This window comes from Peromyscus maniculatus, chromosome 8 (assembly GCF_049852395.1).
Source record: "Peromyscus maniculatus bairdii isolate BWxNUB_F1_BW_parent chromosome 8, HU_Pman_BW_mat_3.1, whole genome shotgun sequence".
Lineage (NCBI taxonomy): Eukaryota > Metazoa > Chordata > Mammalia > Rodentia > Cricetidae > Peromyscus > Peromyscus maniculatus.
This window is the reverse complement of record NC_134859.1, coordinates 44,741,978-44,766,796: the sequence shown is the minus strand read 5'-3', so window position 1 is coordinate 44,766,796 and position 24,819 is coordinate 44,741,978. Positions and strand designations below refer to the sequence as shown.

At 48.6% G+C, this 24,819-nt stretch overlaps 2 protein-coding genes across 14 annotated transcripts in view; one reads left to right on the top strand and one right to left on the bottom strand.

Annotated features, from left to right (window-relative positions):
* Nucleotides 1–20,183, bottom strand: part of Drc3 (dynein regulatory complex subunit 3) — a 41,339-nt gene extending 21,156 nt beyond the window's left edge. Inside the window, exons 1-6 of one of the 7 annotated variants that reach the window (XM_076542493.1) lie at nt 19,674–20,182; nt 17,824–17,935; nt 13,644–13,841; nt 7,762–7,878; nt 5,898–6,064; nt 1,383–1,529 (exon numbers count right to left, since the gene is read on the bottom strand). In XM_076542493.1, the coding sequence (XP_076398608.1) occupies nt 1,383–1,529; nt 5,898–6,064; nt 7,762–7,878; nt 13,644–13,803 (591 nt within the window). In that variant the 5' untranslated portion in view covers nt 13,804–13,841; nt 17,824–17,935; nt 19,674–20,182. Of the gene's footprint in view, nt 1–1,382; nt 1,530–5,897; nt 6,065–7,761; nt 7,879–13,643; nt 13,842–14,618; nt 17,174–17,823; nt 17,936–18,428; nt 18,598–18,684; nt 18,823–19,673 lie in introns of those variants that run through there. The other 6 variants (XM_076542492.1, XM_076542491.1, XM_076542494.1 and 3 more) reach the window with 6 other exon arrangements.
* The window catches only part of Tom1l2 (target of myb1 like 2 membrane trafficking protein), a 126,772-nt gene continuing 120,734 nt past the window's right edge, over nt 18,782–24,819 (top strand). For 3 of the 7 annotated variants that reach the window (XM_006973610.4, XM_006973609.4, XM_042284133.2), the window contains exon 1: nt 19,194–19,352. In XM_006973610.4, the coding sequence (XP_006973672.1) occupies nt 19,301–19,352 (52 nt within the window). In that variant the 5' untranslated portion in view covers nt 19,194–19,300. Of the gene's footprint in view, nt 18,939–19,152; nt 19,353–24,819 lie in introns of those variants that run through there. The other 4 variants (XM_076542489.1, XM_042284132.2, XM_006973611.4 and 1 more) reach the window with 4 other exon arrangements.

Here is a 24,819-nt window from a genome sequence, read left to right as displayed (position 1 = left end):
GGATTAAAGGCATGTGCTGCACCACCTGACCTTCATTTTTTTTTTTAGATTTCATTTATTGTGTATATGAATGTTTTGCCTGCATGTGCACCATATGTATGAATGTGTACTGTATATATACTTGGTGCTTGTGGAGGTCAGAAGAGGATGTCTGATCTCCTAGAACTGGAGGGGATCCAGTTACAGATTTGCTATGAGCCACCATATGTGTGGTGGGACCTGAACCCAGGTCCTCTGCAAGAGCAGCCAGTGCTCTTAACCACTGAGCCATCTCTCCAGCCTCCTCCTCCCCATGATATTTAATTAAAGATTTTTTTTGAGATTTACTTATTTTACGTACACAGATGCTTTGTCAACATGTATGTCTGTGAACCACATGCATGCAGTGGTGTGGAGGCCAGAAGAGGATGTTGGATCTCCTGGAACTGGAGTTACAGAGGGTTGTCAGCTACCATGTAGGGAAAACAAACCTGGGTCCTTTGGAAGAGCAGTCCTTTAACTGCTGAGCCAGCTCTCTAGATTCACCAAGATTTATTTTTTATGTAAAAAGAAACCGCCACCTACATCTCATTAGTATGCAAATGTATTTTTGTCTAGTGTGTGTGTTGGGGGTGGGTGGGTGTACATGTGAGTTTATGTGTGTGTATGGGGGCCAGAGGACAACATCAAGTTTTGTTACTCAAGAGCCATCCATCTTGTTTTTGAGATGGGCTCTCTCCCTGGCATGGAGCTTGTCAAGTGGGCTAGACAGGCTGAGTTCTAGGATCCTCCTGTCTCTTCTTCCCTAGCACCTGACATAGAGAAACTTCATGGTCTTGCTACTAAAGGCCTCACAAGCGCGCACACACACACACACACACACACACACACACACACACACACACACAGAGCACGGGGCTGAAAGAACAACTTCCTGGAGCCAACTCCTAGGTGAACCCTAACTGACTGGGAGACTGTGCATGAATCGTTTCCCTTGGGTGCTAGTTTCCATGTGCTTCCAGAATGATGGGACGAGAGCAGGGCCTTCACGGCCTGGGGTGACAACACTCAGGGGGTCGCTGTGGAACGGCTCCCAGGCTCAGGCTTGGGGGAAGTCTGGCCCTGCCACCAGCTCAGGATCACGACAATTTACTGTTCACCTTCCTTGACTCTCCTTGAAGTCTTCACTTGGGAAACAGACAGGAGCTCCCTGGTAGCCCTCGTGTAGAAGGGGCCTGGGACTGCAGGAAGCCACTCTGGAATGGCTGTGTAGAGGTGTGGAGAGGCCTCAGCCAGGAACCATCTTCTCTTAACCACAGATGGGGAGACAGCCTCACTGTCTCTCGAAACCTTGGGCCCTAAAGACTGTATAGCAGAACTGGGAACAGGGCCAGGACACTTACTGCCTGCTCATCAATGTGCCGGAAGTCCAGGTACACGAGGTCAGGAAGATAGGCATAGATGAACATCTTGTACTCCTCTGCCTCAGCAATGGGGTTCCCAGAGAGGCTGAGTGTTCGTAGGCATTTGAACCGGCGCAGGTAGATGACCTGGGGAGGGGGGAGCAGAAGTCTGCCACAAAACTAGAGTGGCACATAACAGCTCCTCCCCTCTACACCCTTCCTGAGTCTACAGCCTGGCCAGGGCACCTTCCACACAGACAGGTGAGGGCCTGTGGCTTCTGTGGCAGACTTTAGTCCTGAGACCAGCCACAAATTTTCGGGAGAATCAGATAAGGAGAGCTCAAATCCTAGCTGAGGGACTTTCGGCAAATGATCAGTCTAGTGTGTGAGCCTTGATTCTCTCCTCTGTCAAATGGGCAGAATGACATGGTGCATCGTAAGACGGCCACATGAAGGAAGCTAGGAGAAGCAGTCAGCAAGGGGCACTCCACTCACTGAGTGAGCGTCCACTTACCACAGGGGGATGTTTTAGACAGTAAAACCACAGGAAGGTTCCAAGTCTCCGACGTTAAACGTTAAACGGAGGTGGATTCCTGGCTCACCCTCCCTTCACTGGACAACAGCAGGAGAAGCATTCCACCGGGTGCGGGTTATTTTTCCCATGCTTTGGTTTTAGTAAAACGAAGAGACCAACCGCGTGGCTCGTGCTTGCACAACAGCAACATGGGAACACAGATGCTACACCGTGCATCAGCCAGGTGAGGTGTCTCAAGGCCTCTGCAGCAGCTCCTGCCCGGCCCTTCCTTTGATGACAGACTGTGATGCGGATGTGTAGACAAAGAAACCCTTTCCTCATGCTTTTGCTCATGGTGCTTTTATCACAGCACTAGAAACCCTCACTGAGACCGAGCCAGGGAAGTGCAGTCACAGGCCTGAGGCAGCAGAGAGCCCTACAGGGCCACCAACAGCGAGGTTGCTGCAGAGCAGTGGAGAGGGGACAGCTGGAAGGACATAAGACACAGGGGTGGGGGTGGGGTGGGGGTTAGGGGTGGGGTGGGAGGGGGTGGAGACAGTATCAGAGGCTGCTTCCTGGAAGACCATCCAGGCTTTCAGGAAGAATTTCAATGTGTCCTAAAAACTATGGAAGCCACTGGGGTCTTGTTTATGGAGGAAGGCAGTATCTGGTTTAATTTCTAGAAGATTTTTCAAGTTTGAGCTCCTTTACATCTTTTAGCCACCGAGAGAAAAAAAAGTTGCTGACAAAATGTGTGGCAGTGGGTAAGAGTGAGTAGGCAGCCCCTTCTCTGAGGGAGGTCTGTAAACAGTTCCGGTTCACTAGACAAGTTTGGCAAAGAAGCAGGATGCCCTCTGATCTAGCAGCCCCACTCCAGGAGTTTACCTTACAATGGAATGGTGCACATGTAGAGAACCCTGTTCCACTACACCCTGCTCACAGACACACACTTCATCCTGCATGCAATGGCACCAGCTGGAAATGACCTTGACTGCCACCCTAGAGAACCAGGGCCCCATGATGAGTGATCCAGCAAGGGGGGTGGGGTGGGGAATCCGGTCTGCTGTGCCAGTAATCATGCTAAGTGCTGCCTGGAGAAGAGAGGGGCCAGTTGAAGGCAGGTGCCTGGAGGACAGCTGGGCAAATGTGACAGTCACACACATGCTTGAACACAGGATGCCTGGAGGGTAACTCATGGAACTTGGAAGAAGCTCAGGTGTGGGGAAGAGGCAGGAAAACTGAGGCTTCTGTGCTCTGACTTGGGATTACTTGGCTGTGTTTTGAATGCAATCAGCAGGTACTAAAATAACCCCAACAAATAAATTACAAAACAGTGTGTAGTTAGATGTTGAATAAATAGGAAAGACTCTAGGCAAAAAAAAAAAAAAAAAAAAAAAAAAAAAAAAAAAAAAAAAAAAAAAAAACAACAACAAAAAAAAAAAAACTGGTGCTTGCTGGAGAGAGATGGCTCAGTGGTTAAGAGCACTGGCTGCTTTTCCAGAGGACCTGAGTTCGATTCCCAGCACCTACCTGGTGGCTCACAACTACCTGTAACCCCAGTTCCAGGGTATCTAACATCATCTGATGGCCTCTATGGGCTCTGCAAGTAAGTGGTGCACAGAAGTACATCTGTGTACTTACAAACACACACATAGAATAATAAAGTTTTATATATATATATATATATATATTTTAAAGCTAGTGCCTAAGGGGTGTCAGTCAGGCTTCTCTGGGTCAAGCAACAAAGATTATTGTCTGGTTAGGTGGAGAGGATGCCTGGGGACACTCGGCCTAGATATCTCAGATATCTTGCAGGTTTCCATGAACAATCTGTTTTTCTCTTTCTTTGGAGACAGGCTATACGTACATCTAGAGTACTGACAGAGAGCTTGGTACCCAGCACCCCACTAGAGAGAGTGATGAGGCCTCACCCGCCCAGGTGCTGCAGGGCAGCATGGCAGAACACTAAAGTCTTCGGCTGAGAGTGGGGCATTCTGATACAGCCTCCATAACCTCTCCATCTTCTTTTGTCCAGGTCTGGGTAAGGCCTCAGCTCTGTTAGCGTTTCCAGTGTCCAAAGATGGTGATTCATGCTGAGATCCCGGGGGCGGGACATACCGAGGCAGAAACTGATGCTAAATGTTCAACACCAAGGTTTGAGGCTGAAGTTCTGGCTAAGTGGTATAGCATGGACCTTGCATGCACAAGTCCCCGGATTACATCCCTAGCAGAGCTAAAACACAATGAGTTTTTAAAAAGAAAGAAAGAAAAGATAAAGAAAACAAAAGGCCTATTTGGGGTTAACCCAGAACCTGAGAATTCCTGAGTGACTATCATTTTCTGTGTACCTACTATGTGTGGGTCCTGCATTAGGCAGATAGTACTGTAACTGATTCAGTCTTCACAGCAACCCTGAGGTCTACTATTGATCACACTGTATAGATGTGCGAATGGACACATAGAATCTAAGTCATTAGTTCAATGTCAGACAGCTAACACTGGCTGACTCTGCTAGCCACACCTTCCAGGCCTTACTTGGCCACCCTGCTGGGCAGTGCTGGGGCTCCCTATCTCACAGAGCAGAGAGGGGACTGGATAATTGGGGCTTGAATCTGGAAAGGGTTCTGGTGAGTTTGAATCCTCTGACCTGTTGTACACAGCGAACCTCCGAGACTATCAGTCTCTGGGGTTTGGCCCCACCAGGCAGACTTCAATACTAATGACCAGTCAATGCTTGATTTACTTTGCTGTTCACTTAAGCCGCCCAGCGGGCTATGCTCACACATGACATGGTCTGAGGGTAGGTATAGAGCCTTCGGTGGCCTAGCAGCCTGAAGGGACACGGACACCAGAGAAGAGACTTCTTCCTCTCTCTGTCCTGTCATAGACAAGCAAGGATGCCGTAAGGATAAACAGCTAGAATACAATGGCGAGGATGGCCGAGCCCGAGTCCTGTTGAGAAGTCCCCTCCCTGCCATGCCGCTGACCACACACCAAGTGCCCGTTTGTGGCAGATGTTTAGCTTACTTCTGACTTCAGCTGGGACAGACTGGGAGAGGGAGGGAGAGGGAGAGAGAACAGCCTCTTCCAGCACCAGGTACTTTTGCTTATCACCTCACCTTAGTTTAGACTGGTGGGCCACTGTCACCTCTCTATTTGACAGGTGAGAAAACTGAGACCTGGAAAGCTTGCACCTCACTCAGGCGTAGATCTTCATGCCTGACATGCAAAGTGAGGACTATGCTGTCTCTGTAGTTTGGTTCTGATGAACAGTCAAGGCAGCAAGTTAAGGGTGGGCAGTAACTTGGTGCCTTGGCTCACTCTTCTGCTCAGGTGAGCCATTTGGGGGCATCGCCAGGACAACTGATTGATATATGTGGAAATGGAATCTTGAAAGGTATTAGACAGTCCTGGACTGATGTCTAAGCTGGAGAAGCAATGGGATCACCTCTGACATAGCACTCAGTAGTTGTTACCAGAGGCTAAGTTGTGTCTCCCTACTGGGAGCCCCCCGGTGATGTGTACTGGGAGCAGCCTACCTCCCAACAATGTCTGCTGTCATAGAGACACATTTGCCCTGCTACCATCCACAGGGATTGCTTCATTGTTATTTGAGACACTAACTTCCTGTCATTTCTGTCTAGATGATGTGGGTACAACTGTTACCCCAAAAAGACCATACATTGCCATCTCTGTCTCACTAAGCATAGAGCAAATGCCCCACGTCCAGTAGGTCTTTCACTTCAGCAAAGGTTTGCCACGTGAGCATGAGACTCAGCAGGGATAGGACCACAGCGGAGGCCACACAACCTAGTACCCAGAGAAGATTTTGTCAGATTAAGTATGGTCTTTCCAGGCTTTCAAATCCCTTGTGGAATAATTTGGATGTCTGATCTTTCCAGGAAAAGGGCGTACTGTGTGTCTGCCATCATAGACCTTTGCTCTGGCGCAGCCCAAGGCCCTGCTGTGTTTGCGCATGGGTCCCCAGGCCTGGTACTCACATTCATTATGTTGCTGATCTGGTTGTTGCCCAGCGACAGCACCTGCAGCTTCACCAGGGCATCCAGAGAGTCCATCTTGGAGATCCGGTTGTTGGACAAGCTCAGGTCCTCCAGGTTGACGAGGGTATCCAGCCCCTCAATGGTCTCGATGTTGTTGAAGGACAAATCTGAAAAGAAGGAGGACTCTGAGGGGTCTGAGGATACACTGCTTGGGTTAGACGAGGGATGGTCCTGAAACAACCGTCAGGTTGCTGAGAGCTCTTGGGAGTGACATGTAGCAGAGGAGCTGATTCAGGGATTCCAGGAGAATCAGATGGACTTTCCTGCAGCCTTCTGTCTGCCATCTGTCTGGTTCTGCCAGCTCCCCTCTGACTGGGAAGTCTTCTCTGCACTGTCAGTTCTGGGATGAGAGAACCCAGTAGTAGATCTAAACATGTACTTGGGGAGCAGGGGCAGAGTTGGGAGATGGCCTTTCCTTTATATTTGTGGATGTTCTAGCAAGACTGCTTCCCACGCGCTTAGCATTTCCATCTACCGCATGTTCATATGCATGTCCTCTGACAGCTCCAGTTAGTAGTTTGGAATCTTTCTCTTTGATCAGGCAGGAAGTAGAGGCTTTGGGTCAGGAGGGTAATGTGGCTAGTATTCAAATCTCCCTCTGGGTGAATGGTCAAGCATGTGTCTTTGTAGGATCCATGGCTTTACTCCAAGAGACAGGTTGGCCTGCTGGCTTCTGGGTATCAGGTATTGCTCAGAACCTGGGCTGATGTGGGTACCTGTCCCACTGTTGAGGTACTGATTTCACTTCCTATAGAGACAGGTGACTCCTAGCCATGCAGATGGACCCCAGAGACCGGGAACCAGCGCTAATGAGTACTAGGGTACAGCAAAGTGTGCCTGAGAAGGAGACTTTGGCCCCACAGCCAGAAGACTCATCTCTGTCTGCTTCTGCCACCTGGAGCATACAACTCTGTCTGGCTAGTTAGTCAGCCTCTTGGAGTCTCAGAGGCTGCATCTGTGTAGTGGCCCCTTAAGCCCATGAGTGGGGTTACTGTGGCTCCCAACATCGGCACAAGCAGAGCTGAGAGTGCTTTGCAGGCTGAGAGCTCTATTCATGGCCCTGGGAAGCCTGGCAAGATGGAGGGACATGTGCCTTGGGATGGGGCAGACAGGAGCAGGGTTAGGCCAGCTCTGATGCTGCTCGGCTGTGCTTCTCTGAGCTTCAGCCCCCATTGGATACTAACAGCCATTAAGTGTCTCCTAGGACCATTGTGGGAGCTAAGTAAGACGTTTCTAAGGAGCTTCCAGCCCGTCGTCTTTGTCCTTTAGATGCCCCTCACTAGGTGGAGAGGCAGCTAAGAGGCCAAGCTCCCAATGACCTTGGCAGTGAAGCCGAAAGTTCTAGAATCACACAGAGATTGATAAGGGAGTCTGTGGCCCTCTTTTAACTTGTCACCTTGGTTTATTCATTGTAGTGATGGGAATGGTGCATGGATCAAGCAAACTCCTATGAAGCATGGGAGCTGGCCACAATCAGCACATGGCTATGCACTGTGCTCATTATAATGGCCAGCTGTCCACCTGTGCCTACATAAAATGCCAGTCCAGGGCTGCCCCTGTGCCCACCAACCTGAGCGGCTGGCAGGTGGGATGGAATAGTCTGCCTGGTATGCGACAGCACATCTTTGTCATGCTCTGCCCAGCATAAGCCCCAGGCTTTTCCCAGACTGTCACTTTCTTGCTCCTAACAGACAGAGCATTTCTGCTGCGCCTGGGCTAACAACAGGCTGGCAGGCTGGTGTCACCGCGATTATTCTGCAGGGAGGCGACGCATGTCCTTGGCGGACACAGAGCCGGGCCTTACCCAGCCAGATCAGGTTGACGAGGTTTTCCAGGCCCTCGATTCTCTCGATGATGTTGTTGTTCAGCTGCAGCTTCTGCAGGTTCTCAAACTGCCAGAGGTTATCGATGCGGAGGATGTCTGAAATGACCAGAGTGCCCGGATGTGACGAAGGCTGGGGCTTTGGGTCAGTGCCCTGACAGACTGAGATGTACTCATATGGGGCTCCACACCTCTCTCCTTCGCTAGAGTTCCCCTGAGGAGGAACATGTGAGCGTAGGACCAGCACTGTTACCCAGGGCCACTGGGAAGGGTAAAGAGGTCTAATGGGATGGGGGGGTGCTAGGCAGGTATCTTGTGTGGAGGTGAGCTGGGTCTGCTCAGGGCAGGAGACTCATTCACACTGCCCCAGGGACTGGGTTGGACTCCCAAGAAAACAGGTCTACCTTGGGACACAGGTTACAAGCAGGGGCCGGCATGGTGGGAGGGTCACTCAACTGGTTTTACTCCTGGAAGGTCATTTTGTAACATTTATTGCAATATTTAGCGTCTGTGCCATTTGACCTATAATTTCCTTCCTTCCTTTCTTCCTCCTCCTCTCCTTTTTTCTCTTCTTCCTTTCTTCCTTCTTTTTTTTTTCTTGAGTCAGGGTCTCACTATGTAATCCTAACTGTCCTGGAGCTCACTATGTAGACTAGGCTGGCTTCAACCTTTACAGAGATCCACCTGCCTCTACCTCCCAAGTGCTGGGATTAAAGGCGTGTATCACCATGCTAGCCAGACCTGCAAATTAAAAAAAAAGAAAACCTGTCTCCAAACACATCACAGAAATATCTATGGTATGTGAGGACAGAAGACAGCAGCTGCTGGGAGGGTCACCCACAACAGAAGGCAGGGCCCAGACAGCTGGGCAGCAACAAGACCCTGTGGTCATGAGGACTCACCCTGGCCATACAGCCATTTTCTCCCTGGGCATGTCATATGGCCAGAGTTTGGTTTCTGTCACTGGAAGCAAGAAGCATTCTGAATAGTATAAATAAATCGTATAAATACATACTTAAGTATAAATAAATCCATATTGAGTATGGGAAACTTAGAGGTCAGCAGAACAAATTCAGTGCCTCTCAGCCTTCCCCATAAGCCACACTTAGGCCTGCTGTTGTGTGCAAATATAGTTAGTTTAAAGAACTATATTTGTTTTTATACTTATTCCAAAAATGAAGAAAATCCTTCCTTTATTTCTATTTTATAAGTGTTTTGCCTGTATGTATGTATGTATGTATGTATGTATGTATACCTTGTGTGTGCTGTGTGCAGTGACCTGTAGAGGCCAGAAGAGGGTGTCAGACCCCTTGGAACTGGAGTTACAGACAGTTGTGAGCCACCATGTGAGTGCTAGTAATTGAATCCGGGTCCTCTAGAAAAACAGCCAGAGCTCTTGACTGCTGAGATATTGTTCTAGCCCTCTGTATTAGTCACAGAGAGGAACAGAACTTCACACACACACACACACACACACACACACACACCCCTCTAAACATATGTGCGTACATGTGCACCCACACACATGCACTTACACACACACAATATACATACACAAAATTTATATATCCAAATGTCCACTCAGGGTACTTTGTGTATATGGACTAGAGATAGAACACTGGCTCTTAGCATATATATAGATATATCTATATATCTATATCTATATCTGTATATCTTACTCAGAAGGCAGAGGCAGGTGGAGCTCTGTGAGTTCGAGGCCTGGTCTTCACAACCAGTTCCAGTCAGGGCTACAAATGAGACCCTGTCTCAAATTAAAAAAATTAGAGAAAGAAAAGAAAGACAAAGAACAACAACAACAGGATGAATCAGGCAGAGTGCTTGCTGTGGGATCTGATGACTTGAGTTCAGTCTCAGAAGCCACTGCGGAAAGAGAAGGTCTAAGAATCCAGTAGTTGTTCAGAGTCCACAAGGCTGGATGTCTCAGCTGGTCTTCAGTACACGCTGGAATCCTGAAGAAGTTGGCTCTAATGCCAATGGAAGAATGGACTTGCCAGGGAGAGCAAGCAGGCAGAGAGAAAGAGCTTCCTTCTTCCATGTCCTTTATAAAGGCTGCCAGCAGAAGGTGTAGCTAGATTAAAGGTGGATCTTCCCACCTCAAAGATCCAGATTAGAAGTGGATCTCCTGCTGGGTAGTGGTGGCGCACGCCTTTTATCCCAGCACTCAGGAGGCAGAGGTAGGCAGATCTCTGTGAGTTCAAGGCCAGCCTGGTCTACAGAGTGAGTTCCATGACAGCCATTGCTACACTGAGAAACTCAGTCTTGAAAAATAAAAAAAACAAAAACAAACAGAAAAGGTTGATCTTCCCACTTCAAATGATCTGCGAAAAAAATCTCTCACAGGTGTGCCCAGCCATTTGAGTTGTAGCTAATTCCAGAGGCTGTCGAGTTGGCAACCAATAATAGCCACCACACCCCCTTATTCCAAAACTTTTATCTTAGACTATACTCATATAAAGAAATCAAATACTACAGATGTGAAAGGGTTTTTTAGATGACTACGAAGAGCCTGGCACGAGGGTGCACACCTGTATCAAGAGGCGGAGGCAGGAGAACTAAAAGTCTAGCCGGGATATGTAGTGAGGTCCAGCTGGGACTAGCATCAGAGGCTTATCGCCAGGAGGCTAACGAGTTCGATGCCAGGCAGCTCAGGGAAAGCCTGTTTCAAAATGAAAATAAGAGAACTTGGGGCAGGTGTGGTGGGGGAGATGACTCAGTGGTTAAGAGTACTTGTTTGCTCTTGCAGAGGACCCAGGTTTGGTTCCCAGCCCTGACATGTGGTTTATAGCCATTTGTAACTCCAGTTCTAGGGGATTCAACACCACCTCATGACCTCTGGAGGCACCGGACACAAAGGTGGTGCAAGCCTGGAGATGCTGCGGCTCAGTGGTAGAACACCTGGGTAGCATGCTCAGAGCCCCAGCTTCAATCCCCAGTACAAAACAAACTTCTACCGAGAGCTCACATTTATCCAAGAGATGGGGCCTGTTGGTGAGGTTCTGAGATTGGGTGTGTGAGGGTGCTCTGACTCCCTTCACAGGTCTTGGGGATGCAGGATACTCCCATCTATCCATTGCTTTCCCCTTGGGGCTGGAGTGGTACTTTCTATTTCCTCCATGTCCTCAGGGCCAGGTGGCACAAGAATCTGTTGTTTAGGTCTCTGTTTGCTGCCAGATTTCCTGAACTGCTGTTGTCTCTGTCTCCACGTGTTTCTGGAGGTGGTGCTGTTCAGCCCAAGGCTCTTAACCACTTCCTATTTCTGGTTTGGATCTTCCAGGCACCTAATGTGGCCCTCTGTCTGAAAGGCCAAAACCCAGGCCTGACTCACCCTTTGCTATGATGGCTTCCAGCCGGGCCACTTTAGGTAGGTGGCTTTGGTACACCTGTACCTGGCTTTCCCTTAGGCAACAACAGGTGATGTGGAAAGGCCAAAATATCCCAACAAACAAGGATATCTCTGACAGCTCCAAATGACCTTCCCTCCCAAAGGCTGACTTAATCCTTCCCACAGCCACCAACTCCACCTCTGTGACCACTACCTTGGCAAGGCCATCACCATTGTTCTCTGGGTCGGTCACACTAGTAGCCATCACTCGATTCCTGTTTTCCCCTGCCCCTGCAGGTAGCCAGCAGGATTCTGTGAGAACTCAAGTCCCACCCTATCCTGTTTCTACTCAGGATACTTGGGAATCACAACTCACTATGAAAGCCAAATACATTTCATTGTCGGAGACAAGCACCAGCTGACGACACGCTCTCCCTGGCCTGTCTACACCCTGGCTTCCTCAGCAGGCCTTCTCAGGCTGGCTCTGGCTCTGGCTTACCTCTTGACCTTCCACTGGTTGCTCCCTGTCTCTCTCTGTCTCTCTCTGTCTCTCTCTGTCTCTCTCTGTCTCTCTCTCTCTCTCTCTCTCTCTCTCACACACACACACACACACACACACATACACACACACACACCACCCCCACCGTGTAGATCTCCATATGGTTCCCTTCCTCATCTCCTTTAAGTGTTTGTTCGGGTCTAACCTTGGCAAGGCTCTGTGCCCAACTCCCATGTCCATTTTCTCCTTCCTTTGCCTTGTCTCTCCGACAGCACACACTGCCTGTAACGTTTTAATTTCCTTGTCTCATTGTCTCCCTCACACCAACCCCATACGGTAAGGGTCTTTGTCTTTTGGACTGTGCTGAATCGGAACGCCTGGAACAGCGTCTGGCATCTCTTGGGCGCTTGCTCAGTGCTGGCGGAATGCCCATTAGGTGGGGGAGGTGGGAAGGAAGTGGCCGCTCCCCATTCATCCCTCCTGCCAGGGAAGGTGTAAGAAGCGCTGGGTCATCCCTGGAGGCCATACTCGAGGCGCGGGCCGCTTTGGACTTACACAAGGCCAGGTCTGCTTGCTCATGGCTATCCCCAGTGTTTGGCATGGGATTCTGCATCTTTGCTGTTGACCAAATGCCTAGACAGCTGGGGCCTCAGACATCAGGCCACTTTCCGAGACCTTACCTACTCAGAACACAGAGGGCTCGGGATCCTTGCCCACCTCCTTCTTTCTCCTGCTCCTCTTTTTGGCAATGTTGGGATTAAGTCTCATGCACCGTAAGCCCTCTACTACTGATCCATTTTCTCAGTTCATATATATGTTCCTTTACTTTTATTTGATATGCATGGGTGTTTGGCCTGTACATATATATGTGCGTGTACCACATGTATACAATGCCCGTGGAGGCCAGAAGAGGGCATTAGATCCCTGGGACTAGAGTTACAGAACAGCGTGAGCTGCCATGTGAGTGCTGGGAATTGAACCTGGATCCTCTGGAAGAGCAGCCAGTGCTCTTAACCACTGAGCCAGCCCTCCCCTACTCAGTCCTTATATTTTTGAGATAGGGTCTCACTATGTAGCCCAGCCTGGCTTTGAACTGGAGGTCTTACTGCCTCTGCACCCTGAGTACTGAGATACGTACCAACCGAAGCTCTCTCCTCCCTCAGTTCTGGCTTCTGTCCTGGCTCATTGGGTCACACTCACTGGCCTTCTAGCATGACCCAGGCACATGTTATTGAACTTATCTTCCCAATCAGAACATAGGACAAGGAGCTGCTCCCGGTTCGCAGTTGGGGATGCTGAGACACTAAGTCTCGGCCTGTCCTGAGCTATATCTTCCACTGGGCTGCCCTGTCACTCCCAGGGTGCCTCCCCGCTTCAGGGCTCTCTATGCCCTTCCTCTTTGGACACCCTACCCCAGAAGCACTCCCACCAGTGCTGGCTCCACCTCTTTCTCCCGGCACTCCTACCCTGGCACCAGCAATGGGGGGTCTCCTTGGTTCTGTCCGCCAGGGATCCCTCCATTCCAAGGACTTCATTCCATATGAAAGATTCCATTCCAAGTCAGTGTAGAGTCAGATGGTGGAAAAAGCATGGTCTCTGGGGCTCACTTAGATTTGGAGCAGGGCAATCTTATCTTTTTTTTCCATTTTTTTTCTCTTCTGTTCTTTTTGTTTGTTTTCGAGATAGGGTTTCTCTGTATAGCTTTGGCACCTTTCCTGGAACTCACTCTGTAGCCCAGGCTGGCCTCGAACTCACAGAGATCCGCCTGGCTCTGCCTCCCGAGTGCTGGGATTGAAGGCTTTTTTCTGTTCTTGTTCAGAATCAGGAGTATTGTGGACAAATTATGGAGCTACTGGATGGGGTTGATGCAGCACGTGCCCCTCCCATTCCTGTGCCTGGTGGGCTCTGACACCCCTATGCACTGACCCCTGACTGTGGAATTTGGGGGTTTGAAATAGGGCAGAGATAGTCAGGGAGGCCCTGCTACACCCAGGCCACACTCCTGGCACCCAGGATACGTACTTTGGAAGTCCAGCTGCAGGGACAGGACGTCTTTGAAGAGGATGCCCTCCTGTTTGGCTAGCTGCCCAGCCTCCTCCTGGGGGCCTTGTTCCCCAACAGCTGCCTTGAGCATGTCGTCGTCCATCACTTTCGGATCCATCGAGTCATATGACCGGCTCATCCTTCCTGAGAAATTGCGTTCCTCTTCACAGACTGTTCCTTTGGTTTGAGAACAGAATTGGGCTGTGTCTGTCATGGTGTCCTGGTCTGTCAGGAGGCCACAGGCTGCCCACTCCCATCCCGTGCTTCTGTTCCTTGGGGCAAATGCATTGCTGGAAGGCTGCCCTAAGCCTTCCCAGCAGTGGCCCTCCTGGGAGTACCTCACCCCCAGGCAGACAGTCATGCATGGAGGAGCCATTGACCCAAGACGGCCATTCATGTTCTCCCTTGAGAAATGGGAACCTTGGCATCTCAGAATGAGCGTGACCACATGAGCTGGGTGCTCACATAGGGAGGAACTATGTAACTAGCACTCGCCAGGCACATGGGTAGAGAGGTAGAGAGCAAGAACACACACACACACACACACACACACACACACACACACACACACACACACAGAGCAGGTGTTTACTTGCTGCTTCCCTAAGTCCAGGCTGTGTACATGTTAGTGTCTCTTTATGCAGTTTTGGAGTTCTCACATTAATTTCTCTGTTACTTAAGCTAAATCGGGTTGCTAATGGCCCAAAGGGATCTGCTGAGGCACTGTGGTAAAGGCAGGGATCTGTATATTGGGTTAAATGTACTTGATTGCTATGCTTGGCTGGGTAGCATTACAGCCCTGGAGGGCAGCTGCTCAGACCTCACTGTGATCATTTCCAACCCCAGAAAGGCGGGGCCACATGCTCCTGGCAGTCCACTGGAATTCGGCCTTCGGAACACTCTGGGAGTCCATCCTCCCCTCTGCTCCCACTTGCTTCTCACCTCCCTTCTTACCTTGTGCCTTTGGTCACAGGTCTCCCTGAACCTCTGGTCCTCCCCATCTCGATTCCAGGTGGGCTTCCCTCTGCTTTCTACTCCCCAGGGCCAGGGCAACGCCTGAGACTGCTTTAGCAGGAATCCTGACAATCTGTCTTCCTTCTAAGATGGCCTCCCTCTTTGCTCGGTTACCATCCATTTGAATGCAGCATATATAAGTCTTCACTTTCTGTTCTTCCACTATCCCTGGTCAAAGATTCCCATGTCACTAACTCGTGTGTGAGTGCCCTGCCCTTCCACTCACCTACCCAATGTCATGTAGCCATTTCCTCTGAATTAAAACATTCCTTCCTGGAGGGAGAGTGACTCATAGGCTCAGGAAGCTCACCAAGTTACAATACTAGGAGGCTACTTAAGAGTTGATATAAGGCCATGCATGGCGGCACATGCTTTAGGCAGGAGGATCTTTAAGTCTGAGGCCAGCCTTAGTCTACCTAGGGAGTTCCAGGACCAGCCAAGGCTATTTAAAAGACCCTGTCTCAAAAACAAAACAAAACATCCAAAACAAACAAACAACAACAACAACAGAGTTTATATATAATTTCTGAGGAAGAAAAAGCAGTCTTTGATAGAGGGGCTTGTAAGTTAGGTTTAGAGCTCCAGGACACAACTGCCATGATTTGTCACCCATGCTGGGATTGGCTTTTTAGCAACGCAGCTGCCTTTGAGTCCCTCATCATCCTGTAGTAACTGCAGTGAGCTAGCTCACTGGCTCACCAAGCTCTACCTGGATGCGACGGTTTCTTTGATCTGGGTATCTCCCATGGTCCCTGCTTTTTCTCCATCTGTGCCCCCCATCCTTCAGCCTTGTCTTCCTGCTCTCTCCAGCTGACTCCTCCTCCACAGGGTGACTGACTGATTCAAACTCCCAGGGCAATTCTTGTGCTCATCAGCTTCCTATTCTTCCTAAACAATTTTCCTTAAAGTTTCTCATAATTTACCACCAACCTCAAAATTTACTTCTGGGGAATTTTTAATGTGTTTCATTTGTGAGATGTTATCTGAAAAGTATTTAGAGCTTAAAAAAAGCAACAAAAAGGTGTTGTACTTTGGGAAATGACTCAATCTGGTGTCAAAACTTTGACCTCCATTTCATCAAAGCCCATTAACTGTGACAGGTCGAGCTAGCTTTCAGTCGAGTCCAGCAGGTTCTATGCAGTTTAGGATTGGTGTTAATCTATGCTAAATGTTCACACCCAGGGCAGAACTGTGGTTCTGACTGTGTATCTTTTGAAAAATAACTCCACCAGCTCAAACCTTGGTCTTGTTCCTGTTGGGTAGATAATTCCTTCCCCCTGCATTTCTGTAAGATCTTGTTCAGTCTCCACACCCATCCTGAATTACTACTACAAGTCATGAACAACTCACACAGGTCTTCTGTTTCAGACATGAATTAAATAATCATGCCAATATATACTTACAAACAACAAGTTAGTAGGGATGGGGAACTATGAAAGCACTCAGTAGGGACGGTTAGCCTGGCCAGGGAAGACACAATTTGAAGGACAAATAGAAAAGAAAGCAGGAAGAGGGAACTGCAAGATGAGGACCCCAAGCAAGAAAGCAGAAGTGATGCAGGGCTGGAACTGCATTTCTATCCTATGGTGGCTGGGAAGCTCCTAGGGCTTATAACGCAGAGATGGATTAGATTTTATTTTTAAAAATCTCGTTATTAATAGGTTTCCTGCTTCCCCCAATAGTTTCTCTGCTGATGCAGTAAACCAGATCAAGCTGACCTGAAAAAGTGTAACAACAGGTTATATTGAGTAAAGCCACTCCTCCTGGGCAGGGTCTCTGGTTCCAGAGATGGAGGCCAGAGAAGTCGAGCACCCAAGCCAGGGCAGGAAAGTGTTATAGACTGTATGCGAGGGGTGATGATGTTTCCACCACAAGGTAGGTTTGTGCCCAAGTATGGTCACAAGCTGAGCAGTTCAGCGGGGATTGGAGCGGCTGGCAACTTCAGGGGAGGAAGCTACAGTAGCCACCAAGGATGCAGGAACTAGAGTTTTTGGCATCTTTCCTTTGTTCTGAGACTCTCTGAGTGGGTAGGGTTTGGGTGGAGGGACCAGGGCTTCCAGGACAATGCAGGGACAAAAGGAAGAAAGCCAGCAAGGAAGAAGGGAGGGAAGAAGAAAGGAAGGAGTATATGAGGGCCTGGGACATCTCTAGGAACTCAGTTTATATGTAGGACTAATCATCCCCAGCTTGAAACAGAATCTAGTTTGGAAGGTTACACCCAAGCTAAGTGATTGATTGGTCCAATAATAGTGTTAGAAAGTGGGGTGGAGGAAAAGTTTAATAGAAAAAGAAGCTGAAATAAATTGCCCTTCAGAAGAACTTTGCTATGAGAGTTCAAGGTTCATGGCCACAAAGAGCTCTAAGGATCCCTGAAGTGGGAGAACACTAGAGGAGATGACCTCATGGTCTAGGCAGCCATGAGGAGCCCTGAAGGAAAAGACAGACTTTCCAGTTCCATTAGCTCCCTCAGATCCAGAGAACAAAGGACGTTTCTGACTCATACAGTTTTTATGGGGGGGTAGGGGGTGGGGAGTGGTAGTCTTTTTAGTTCCACATCATGGAACCTGGCCTGACCTAGTCTATATGACCCTTGCATGGTGGAAGGCCTAGACAAGAGAGTAAAGTTGCAATTCAAGTTTGTCTGGGCCCAGATGTTGGGAGATGGGCTTGTGCACAACTGTACGTGGGGAGAGAGAACTTCACGAGAGCTACAAGATCCCAGTAGCTCTCTATAACCAACCTTGAGAAAGAATACTAACGGGGTATGGCCTGATTTTTGGGGTTGACAGCAACAGTTATGAATAACTCAGAGAGGTCTTCAATTTCCAACTTGAATTAGATAACTCAACCCAATATTTACTTACAATGACAAGTTAGTGTATGTGCAGAACTATGAAAACACACAGTAGGGATCTTTGTAACATCAAGGCTTTCCTAGGTTGACCAAAATGCAGATTTCCCAAAAGACTGCTTGTATATACCAGAACCCATTTTCCTAATCATGACTCTATTGTAACCAGCATACTAGGAACAACCATTATCACAGCTCATGTTTCTAACAGTTTTTTCCTAAAACAAGGCCCAAAGAATCCTCCCCTATGGGGGTTATCAATAATTTATCGAAATGGGGGCCTGGTTGACTTGCCTGATGATAGTGTCTTTGGTGAAGACCAGAGATAGAATGTGGAGAAGCAGCAGAAAGCTTTACTTACAAATCAACCAGGTAGGCTCTTCACTGGGAGAAAGTCCAAGTTTTCCTGAGAAACAACAACCTGGATCAGTTGGACCTACAACACCATATATATCCTATTGTCCATAAAATAATGAGAATAAAAGCAACTGCTGACGGCTTGTCTCACTCTCAGTGCACACAACTTATTTAATTACATGTCTACTCTGGGAGCTATTAAGAAGGGTGCCTTAGGCCGGGTGGTGGTGGCACACGCCTTTAATCCCAGCACTCCGGAGACAGAGGCAAGAGGATCTCTGTGAGTTCGAGGCCTTCCTGGTGAGTTCCAGGGCAGACAAGGCTACACTGAGAAACCCTGTTTCGAAAATCAAAACAAAACAGAAAAGGTGTCTTAGTGCCCTCACTTCCCAGATGGGAAAACTGAGGCTTTGAGGGGAAAAGGTCATACAGTGAAATACTGACAGCGACTGATATGGAACCCTAGTATCTGTATTCTCATCCCAAGCACTTCGTACAGCATCAAATGAAGTAACTTATTGATGATCAAGAGAATGGGGTACCCGTCTTTCTGTGAAACTGATCAGGCCAGGAAACCGGCAGATAGACGCTCTTCCTACTAGCTTTTGCGGGCTTTAGTATCTATACGTAATTTTCTTCTCCAAAGGCCTAATAAGTCTCAGTAAAATGGCATGTGTGCTCATTTTACAAATGAGAAAGGCCAGGTCGGAGTCCTCACAGAGAGTTACAAGACAGACGAATCACGCAACCTCTGCTCTTGGAGTCGTTTTGGAGCCTAGACTCTTGCTTGCTTCTTACCTTCCTAAGGCCTCTCCTTGAAGTGGACGCGTCGCTTGGTTGCTTGGTAACCAAGCACCGCCACTCTGTTGCTAAGGGGAAGTCAGGCAATAGATATCCTGGGTGAAAGTTGAGGTGTCACGTGACCATATTTCTGGGCGGCGAACCAGCCTTGAAGAAAACAAACGTCTCTCCAATCGGCACCGTCAATGCGCGACAACTTCTAGTTACGCTTTCTTTATTTGGAAGATGGACGCGCCTTTTACCCAATCATAGTAAGGATTCTCTAGACGGACCAACAGGCTAATGAATCAAAATGAACGGCCACCCCGCTTGGAGGCGGGTCCAGGGGGGGTTGTGCCGCTACGGCTGACGGGGACCCCAGTGACTTAGCTTGCTTCCTGCCCAATCGGACGCTGCGGGGTGGGTGGGACTTCGCCGAGAGTGGCGTGCCGTCCAATCGGAGGCGGGCTGGGCAGACGCTGCCCAATAGAGATGCACCCCGAGGGCGAGGTCAGGCCGGCGCTCGGCGTTCCCGAGGGTGGGGCGGGGGCAAGTGTCAGTCAGGGCAGAGCGCGGCGCGGGCAGCGGAGACCCGCGGCACACAGGCATCCGGGCCGGAACGAGGCCTGCAGAGATGGAGTTCCTGCTGGGGAATCCGTTCAGCACCCCTGTAGGGCAGTGTCTTGGTAAGGCCGCGCGTGGGGCAGGCGTCGAGTGAGCCACAGAACGGCTGGCCGGGCTGGTGAGGTCCAGGGCCTCCTCCTCTTCCCCGACACAGCGATCACTTCACGTGCGGGTTGGGCCTCTGCCAATAAGCGGTGTCATCTCAAAGGTGGACCGGGCATCCTTGTCACGGGGCCTCTGCCTGACGCTGGTGCCACCTCACCCTGCCAGGAGGCTCCCCGGAGGTGCAACTTGGACTCTGAGAGGCCGCCTGCATCCCTACCCATCAGGGCCCAGCCATTCAAGTCTCTCCCTAGAAGTAGTGCCCATGCTGGTCTGCTTACCCTTGCGTGTTGGGAGATGTCACTGCGAGCAGTCTTGTCCAGGCATCTCGCTGCATCTGCTCCCAGGGCCTCTTTCTCCCAGAGCCTTTGTGGAACGTCACTTCTTTCTTCCATCCTCGTCCCTACTCATTGGTACCAATGACTCTGAGGCTGGGCACCCTCCCAGAAAATGTCCCATGCTGCACGACTTCTAATTTGAGCTGCAACTCAGCCAGGCTGTAGGAGGGACTGGAATGGGGGAGGCGTTCCGGGAAGGTGACTGTCTTGGCAAGGGGATGGCGTGGCTGCAGAGCCTCCTAGGAAAGAAGGGAGGCCAGCCATGCTGCTTGTTGATAAGCTCTCCACTGGAACCCGGAAACTTGGGCTCCAGTGGTGACTTTGCCAGGGACTCTCCTCTTGACCTCGTTTTCTTGTCTGTCACACGAGGTGTTTGGGGATAAAACGTGGTGGGACTTTCCAAGTTCTCAAGTTTTTAACTTTACTTATTATGAACTTTACACTGATATTCAGTGTCTCCTTATGTTGACCCTTGTTCTCCCATCATATTAAATTGGCAAGACTGAAGTCTTGCTGGTAGTATAGTACTCAGATCACCCGTCAGTACTATAAGGAGCCAGAGATGGGCAGCATGCCACATGAAGAAAAGCAGAGGCAAAGTGGCCACTGTGACGTTTCCTCACTGGAAAAGCCACTTGCAGACGGGGTGGGGGGGCATAGTTCAGTGGTAGAGCTAGCTAAGCACACACAAAATCCTAGATTTGATCCCCAGCATTGCAAGTAATAAATAATAAACAAGCAATTTGGCTTTTCACTCAAGGCAGGAACTTATGCCACGGGATCAGTCAAAAATGCTGATTAGTGTCTTTCAAAACGATGTTTTGGAGCCGGAGTGCTGGCTCACCGGATAAGAGCGCCGCCTGTTGATCCAGGTTCAATTCCCAGCACCTGTACAGAGGCTCACACAGGCTGTAACTTCAGTTCCAGGGGATTTGTTGCCCTCTGCTGGCCTCTTTTATATACATGGCATGTAAATAGTGCACAGACATACATACATACAGACAAAACACTCACACAAAAAAATGTTTAAAAATTAAATATTAGCAGGTTGGTTGGAAGTGTCTTGTATGAACAGGGATCTGTACTATCCTTATGAGTCTGACTAGTTCAGGCAATAGAGATTTGCTTTTTTTTTTTTTTTTTTTTTGCTTTGCATATGAGTTTATAGCCTACTTTTCAGTCTTTAGAGAGGCCCATGAACTTACCGAGGCTCCTTCTGTTGGTTAGCTGGCATTTTAGGGGCATTTTGTTCCTTTTTGGGACAGTGTCTTTTATAAATAATCATGGATAGTGGGACCTGAAAGTCTTTCCCACTTCTATAACACTTCGTTCTCTGATGCTCACTTGAGTATCTCTCTTTCTATTTTTTTTCAATTTTATGTGCTTGTTTTACCTTCATGTATGTCTATTCACCACTTGTGTGCCTTGTGCCCACAGAGGCCAGGACGGGGTGTGGGATCTCTTGGAACTGGAGTTACAGATAGCTGTGAGCTTCCGTGGGAGAGCTGGCAATAAAACCTGGGTCCCCTGGAAGAGCATCACCTGCTCTTAACCACACTGAGTCATCTCTCCAGACTCCCCTCTCTTTTCAACAAGATTTTCTTTTATTTATGTATGTGTGTGCATGTGTCTGTGTGAGCGTATACATACCTGTGTGTGTATGTGGATGCCTGTGGAGGAAGGCATTGGATCCCTTAGAGCAAAGTTACAGGCATTTGTGACCTGGCTGATGAGGGTGCTGGGATCCTGTTTTGCCCCTGTCTTCAAGTGTTCTGTCGCTTCAGTCCAAACTCGCTTCTCAGTCCAGTTGGTGTTGAATTCAAGCCAGTGAACTCGAGGGTTTTGGAGGGTTAGGGGAGGGAAGCTGGCAGGTACAAAGGGCAGCATGTCAAAAGGATAAGTAAGGGATAGAGGGGTAGTTGAACAGCTGTAAATAAGTAAATGTGTTAGATGTGACCTGAGTTGAATGACCTTGGCTGTAGAACGTCAGAAGATTGTGTAAGCCTTCTGAGCCCGAGAGTGACTGTCTGCTGAGTGAAAAGGAGGGAAGGGTGGGGAGAGACTTGTGTTTAGAGTGCTGCCGTTTGAAGAGGATGATGTCTACCAGCAATTGGTATCTTATCTGGAACATTGCAGACTCAGTGAATTGGGCCATCTTTCTGTTCACAACAGAATAATTAAGTCAGGGTTGTGTTTTCTGTCAGAGGAGGCCATGTGATGTGACTGGTTTATGACCTGTGAAGGAAAATACCCTCCCAGGCCTTAGGTCCGCTATTGCTTGTAAAAGACACTTGAGGAGCTGGGTTGATGGTTCTTATTAAGAGCAGTGTTGCTCTCGCAGAAGACAACACATTCAGTTCCAGTGTCCACAGGGCGGTTCATGACCTTCTCTAACTGGAGTTCTGGGGGAACTGACACACTTTTTTGGCCTCTGTGGCAGGCACGTGGCACATATACATACATACAGGCAAACACACACATACACACAATAAATAAATAGATCTTTAGAAAAATAAATTTGACCATGAAGATGATGAAGGGTCCCTGTTGCTAGGCAGCCAATAGTCAGTAGCTAGGCCTTAGTCATTTTGCTTGGAAAAATGATAAATTGACAGATTGAAATTTTAATGGATATTCTGTACTATTGTGGCAAAGAGTAAACATGATTTTGGGTACTGTGATTTTTTTTAAGTAAGTGCATATGCTGGGAATGGTGGTACATGCTAGTAATCCCAGGAGGAGGTGGAGCCAGGAGGATCAGGAGTTCAAGGCCAGCTTCATCTACATAGAGAGTTTGAGGCTGTTGTGGGCTACATGAGACCCTATCTCAAGACACCATCAGCAGCAACAGAGTATCTTCTAGGGATGAGGAGATGATATGCAAAAATAGCAACCACAGTCTAACCCTTTAAGACTGGAGAGATGGTTCAGCAATTAAAAGCACTGGCTGCTCTTCCAGAGGACCCAGGTTCGATTCCCGGCACTCACATGGCAGCTCACAACTCTGTAACTCCACTCTCAAGTATTCTGAGACTCTTTTAGCACTGTGGACACCAAGTATGCACGTGACACACAGACATGTGTAAGCAAGACACCCATACACATACAATTAGTAAATAGATAAATCTCTAAAAAAAAATATAACAGCAGCTGTGGGCCTGGAGAGATGGCTCAGAGGTTAAGGGCATCTGTTGTTCTTTCAGAGGACCCAGGATGGGATGCCAGTACCCACATGGTGGCTCACAATTGCCTGTAACTTTAATTCCAGGGGAACCAACACTCAGTTCTGATCTCTGTGGGCTTCTGCATGCTTGTGGTACACATACATGCACTCAGGTACACACACATGCACATAAAATAAAAACAAACGTTTAACACAGTAGCTAAAAGTGATTCTACAAGGACCATTTTTTCCTTCCAGCTGTTTTGTCTTAAGTTGTTCCCATTTTAGAGATGTGGAAACTGAGGCTCAGAGGAGTGAAGTGACTGCTTAGCTGGTCGGTGAGAGAGCCAGGATCTTTGGTTCTGGGGTTTTAGGACTTTGGGAGCTGCCTGAACTGCTGATGAGCTGTAGGAGTTTAGAGGATGTCAGAAGATGGTGGAGGACAGGAGTGGGTGTGTCCTCTGAGTCTGAGGGACTCGTTAGGGCAAGAGAAGGGTTGGTGAGACCTGGGGACAACTGAATGAGCAGGGAAAGGGGAGAGGACATGGGCTTATCTGACCACCAGACTCAGTGGGGAGAGGTGGCTGTGGGGAATGTGGTTGAGTGACAAGATGAGGCTCTCCTGTGGTTGGGCAATGTCAAAGATGACTTTTTTTTTCTGTGCTAGGATTTGAAGCCAGTGCTAAGTGCGACTTTAATTGGCTTCAACTTTTAGTTTCTAGACTTCATTTCCCCACCCATAAAGTCCTCATTAGCTGCACATGCTTCATGCCTAAGTATCTTAGTCATTTCTGAGTACCTGTAAGATCCCAGGCCTTGGGAATACAGGTGTTTGTGGGGTTATGCTTGGACCCAGGGCCTTATGAATGCTAGGCAGGTGGGTGTGCAGATATTTAAAAGCTACTATCCAGGAGCCCATGGAGAGAAAACATCCTCACTAGACATGTCCTGGGCTGGAGTAGCTGGTGGAGAAACTTTTGTAGACTTCTGATGTGGTGCTGTTTGGTTCAATACTTAGGCTGCCTGTGTGGTGCTGGCAGCCAAGAACACAGTCTGACATAACTATTTGTACATTTCATGTATGGATCCCGTCCTTTGTTCTGGAAGTTGCTCATTAGTAGAATGTGTAGTTTGGAGCTAAGAAGTGTGGGAAAAAAATTAAACAAATTCAAGATATGACTGTGCAATCTCAACCTACTATTCAGAGTTGGATGAAGTTGAATGCCGTATATCAGGAATTTCCCAAGTCAGGTCCATGGTGCCCTGCAGATGCCTGCCGTTTTCCTTGTATTGGCTAGAAATGTTTTCAGGTATTCAATTCAAAGATTATCTTTTTTCTTTGAAGTACTTCAGCAACAGACAGAAGGCAGATAATCAGTCACAGCGTTTGTGTTTGGAGACTAGGTGGTGTTGGACATGAAGTACTTCCCAGTGTCCTGTGAATGGGAGATGATGAACTCTAGCCTGGCTCTTTATACCAAGAATAATCAGTTGTCCTGCTGAGTGTTGTAACAGTTGGCAATTGTGCAAAGCCTCTGGCTTTATCATTTTCTTTAGTCTTTGCAACTGTGTAAGAGACACAGGAGGAGACTGAAAGGAACTTCCACTGTCTCACTAAGCACCAACAATATGCAGACTCTGCACAGAATATCACTGAATCCCCAGAACACTGACTTAAAGAAACCCAGACTCTGGGAAAAGAAGAGACGTGCAGGCCAGTGGCAGAGTGAAGCGTGGAATTCTGTCCTGGCCAGTGCTCACTGGGCACTTCTTGGACTCAGAATGCATAATTCATCAGCATCAGAACCCGGAAGGCCTGCTAAGCTGGAATGCTGTGCCTCACTCATAGAGTTTCTGAGGCAGGGTCTGGAACTTTGTATTTCGAATCAGCTCCCTAGTCCATGCTGCTGCTCTTGCTGGTACACT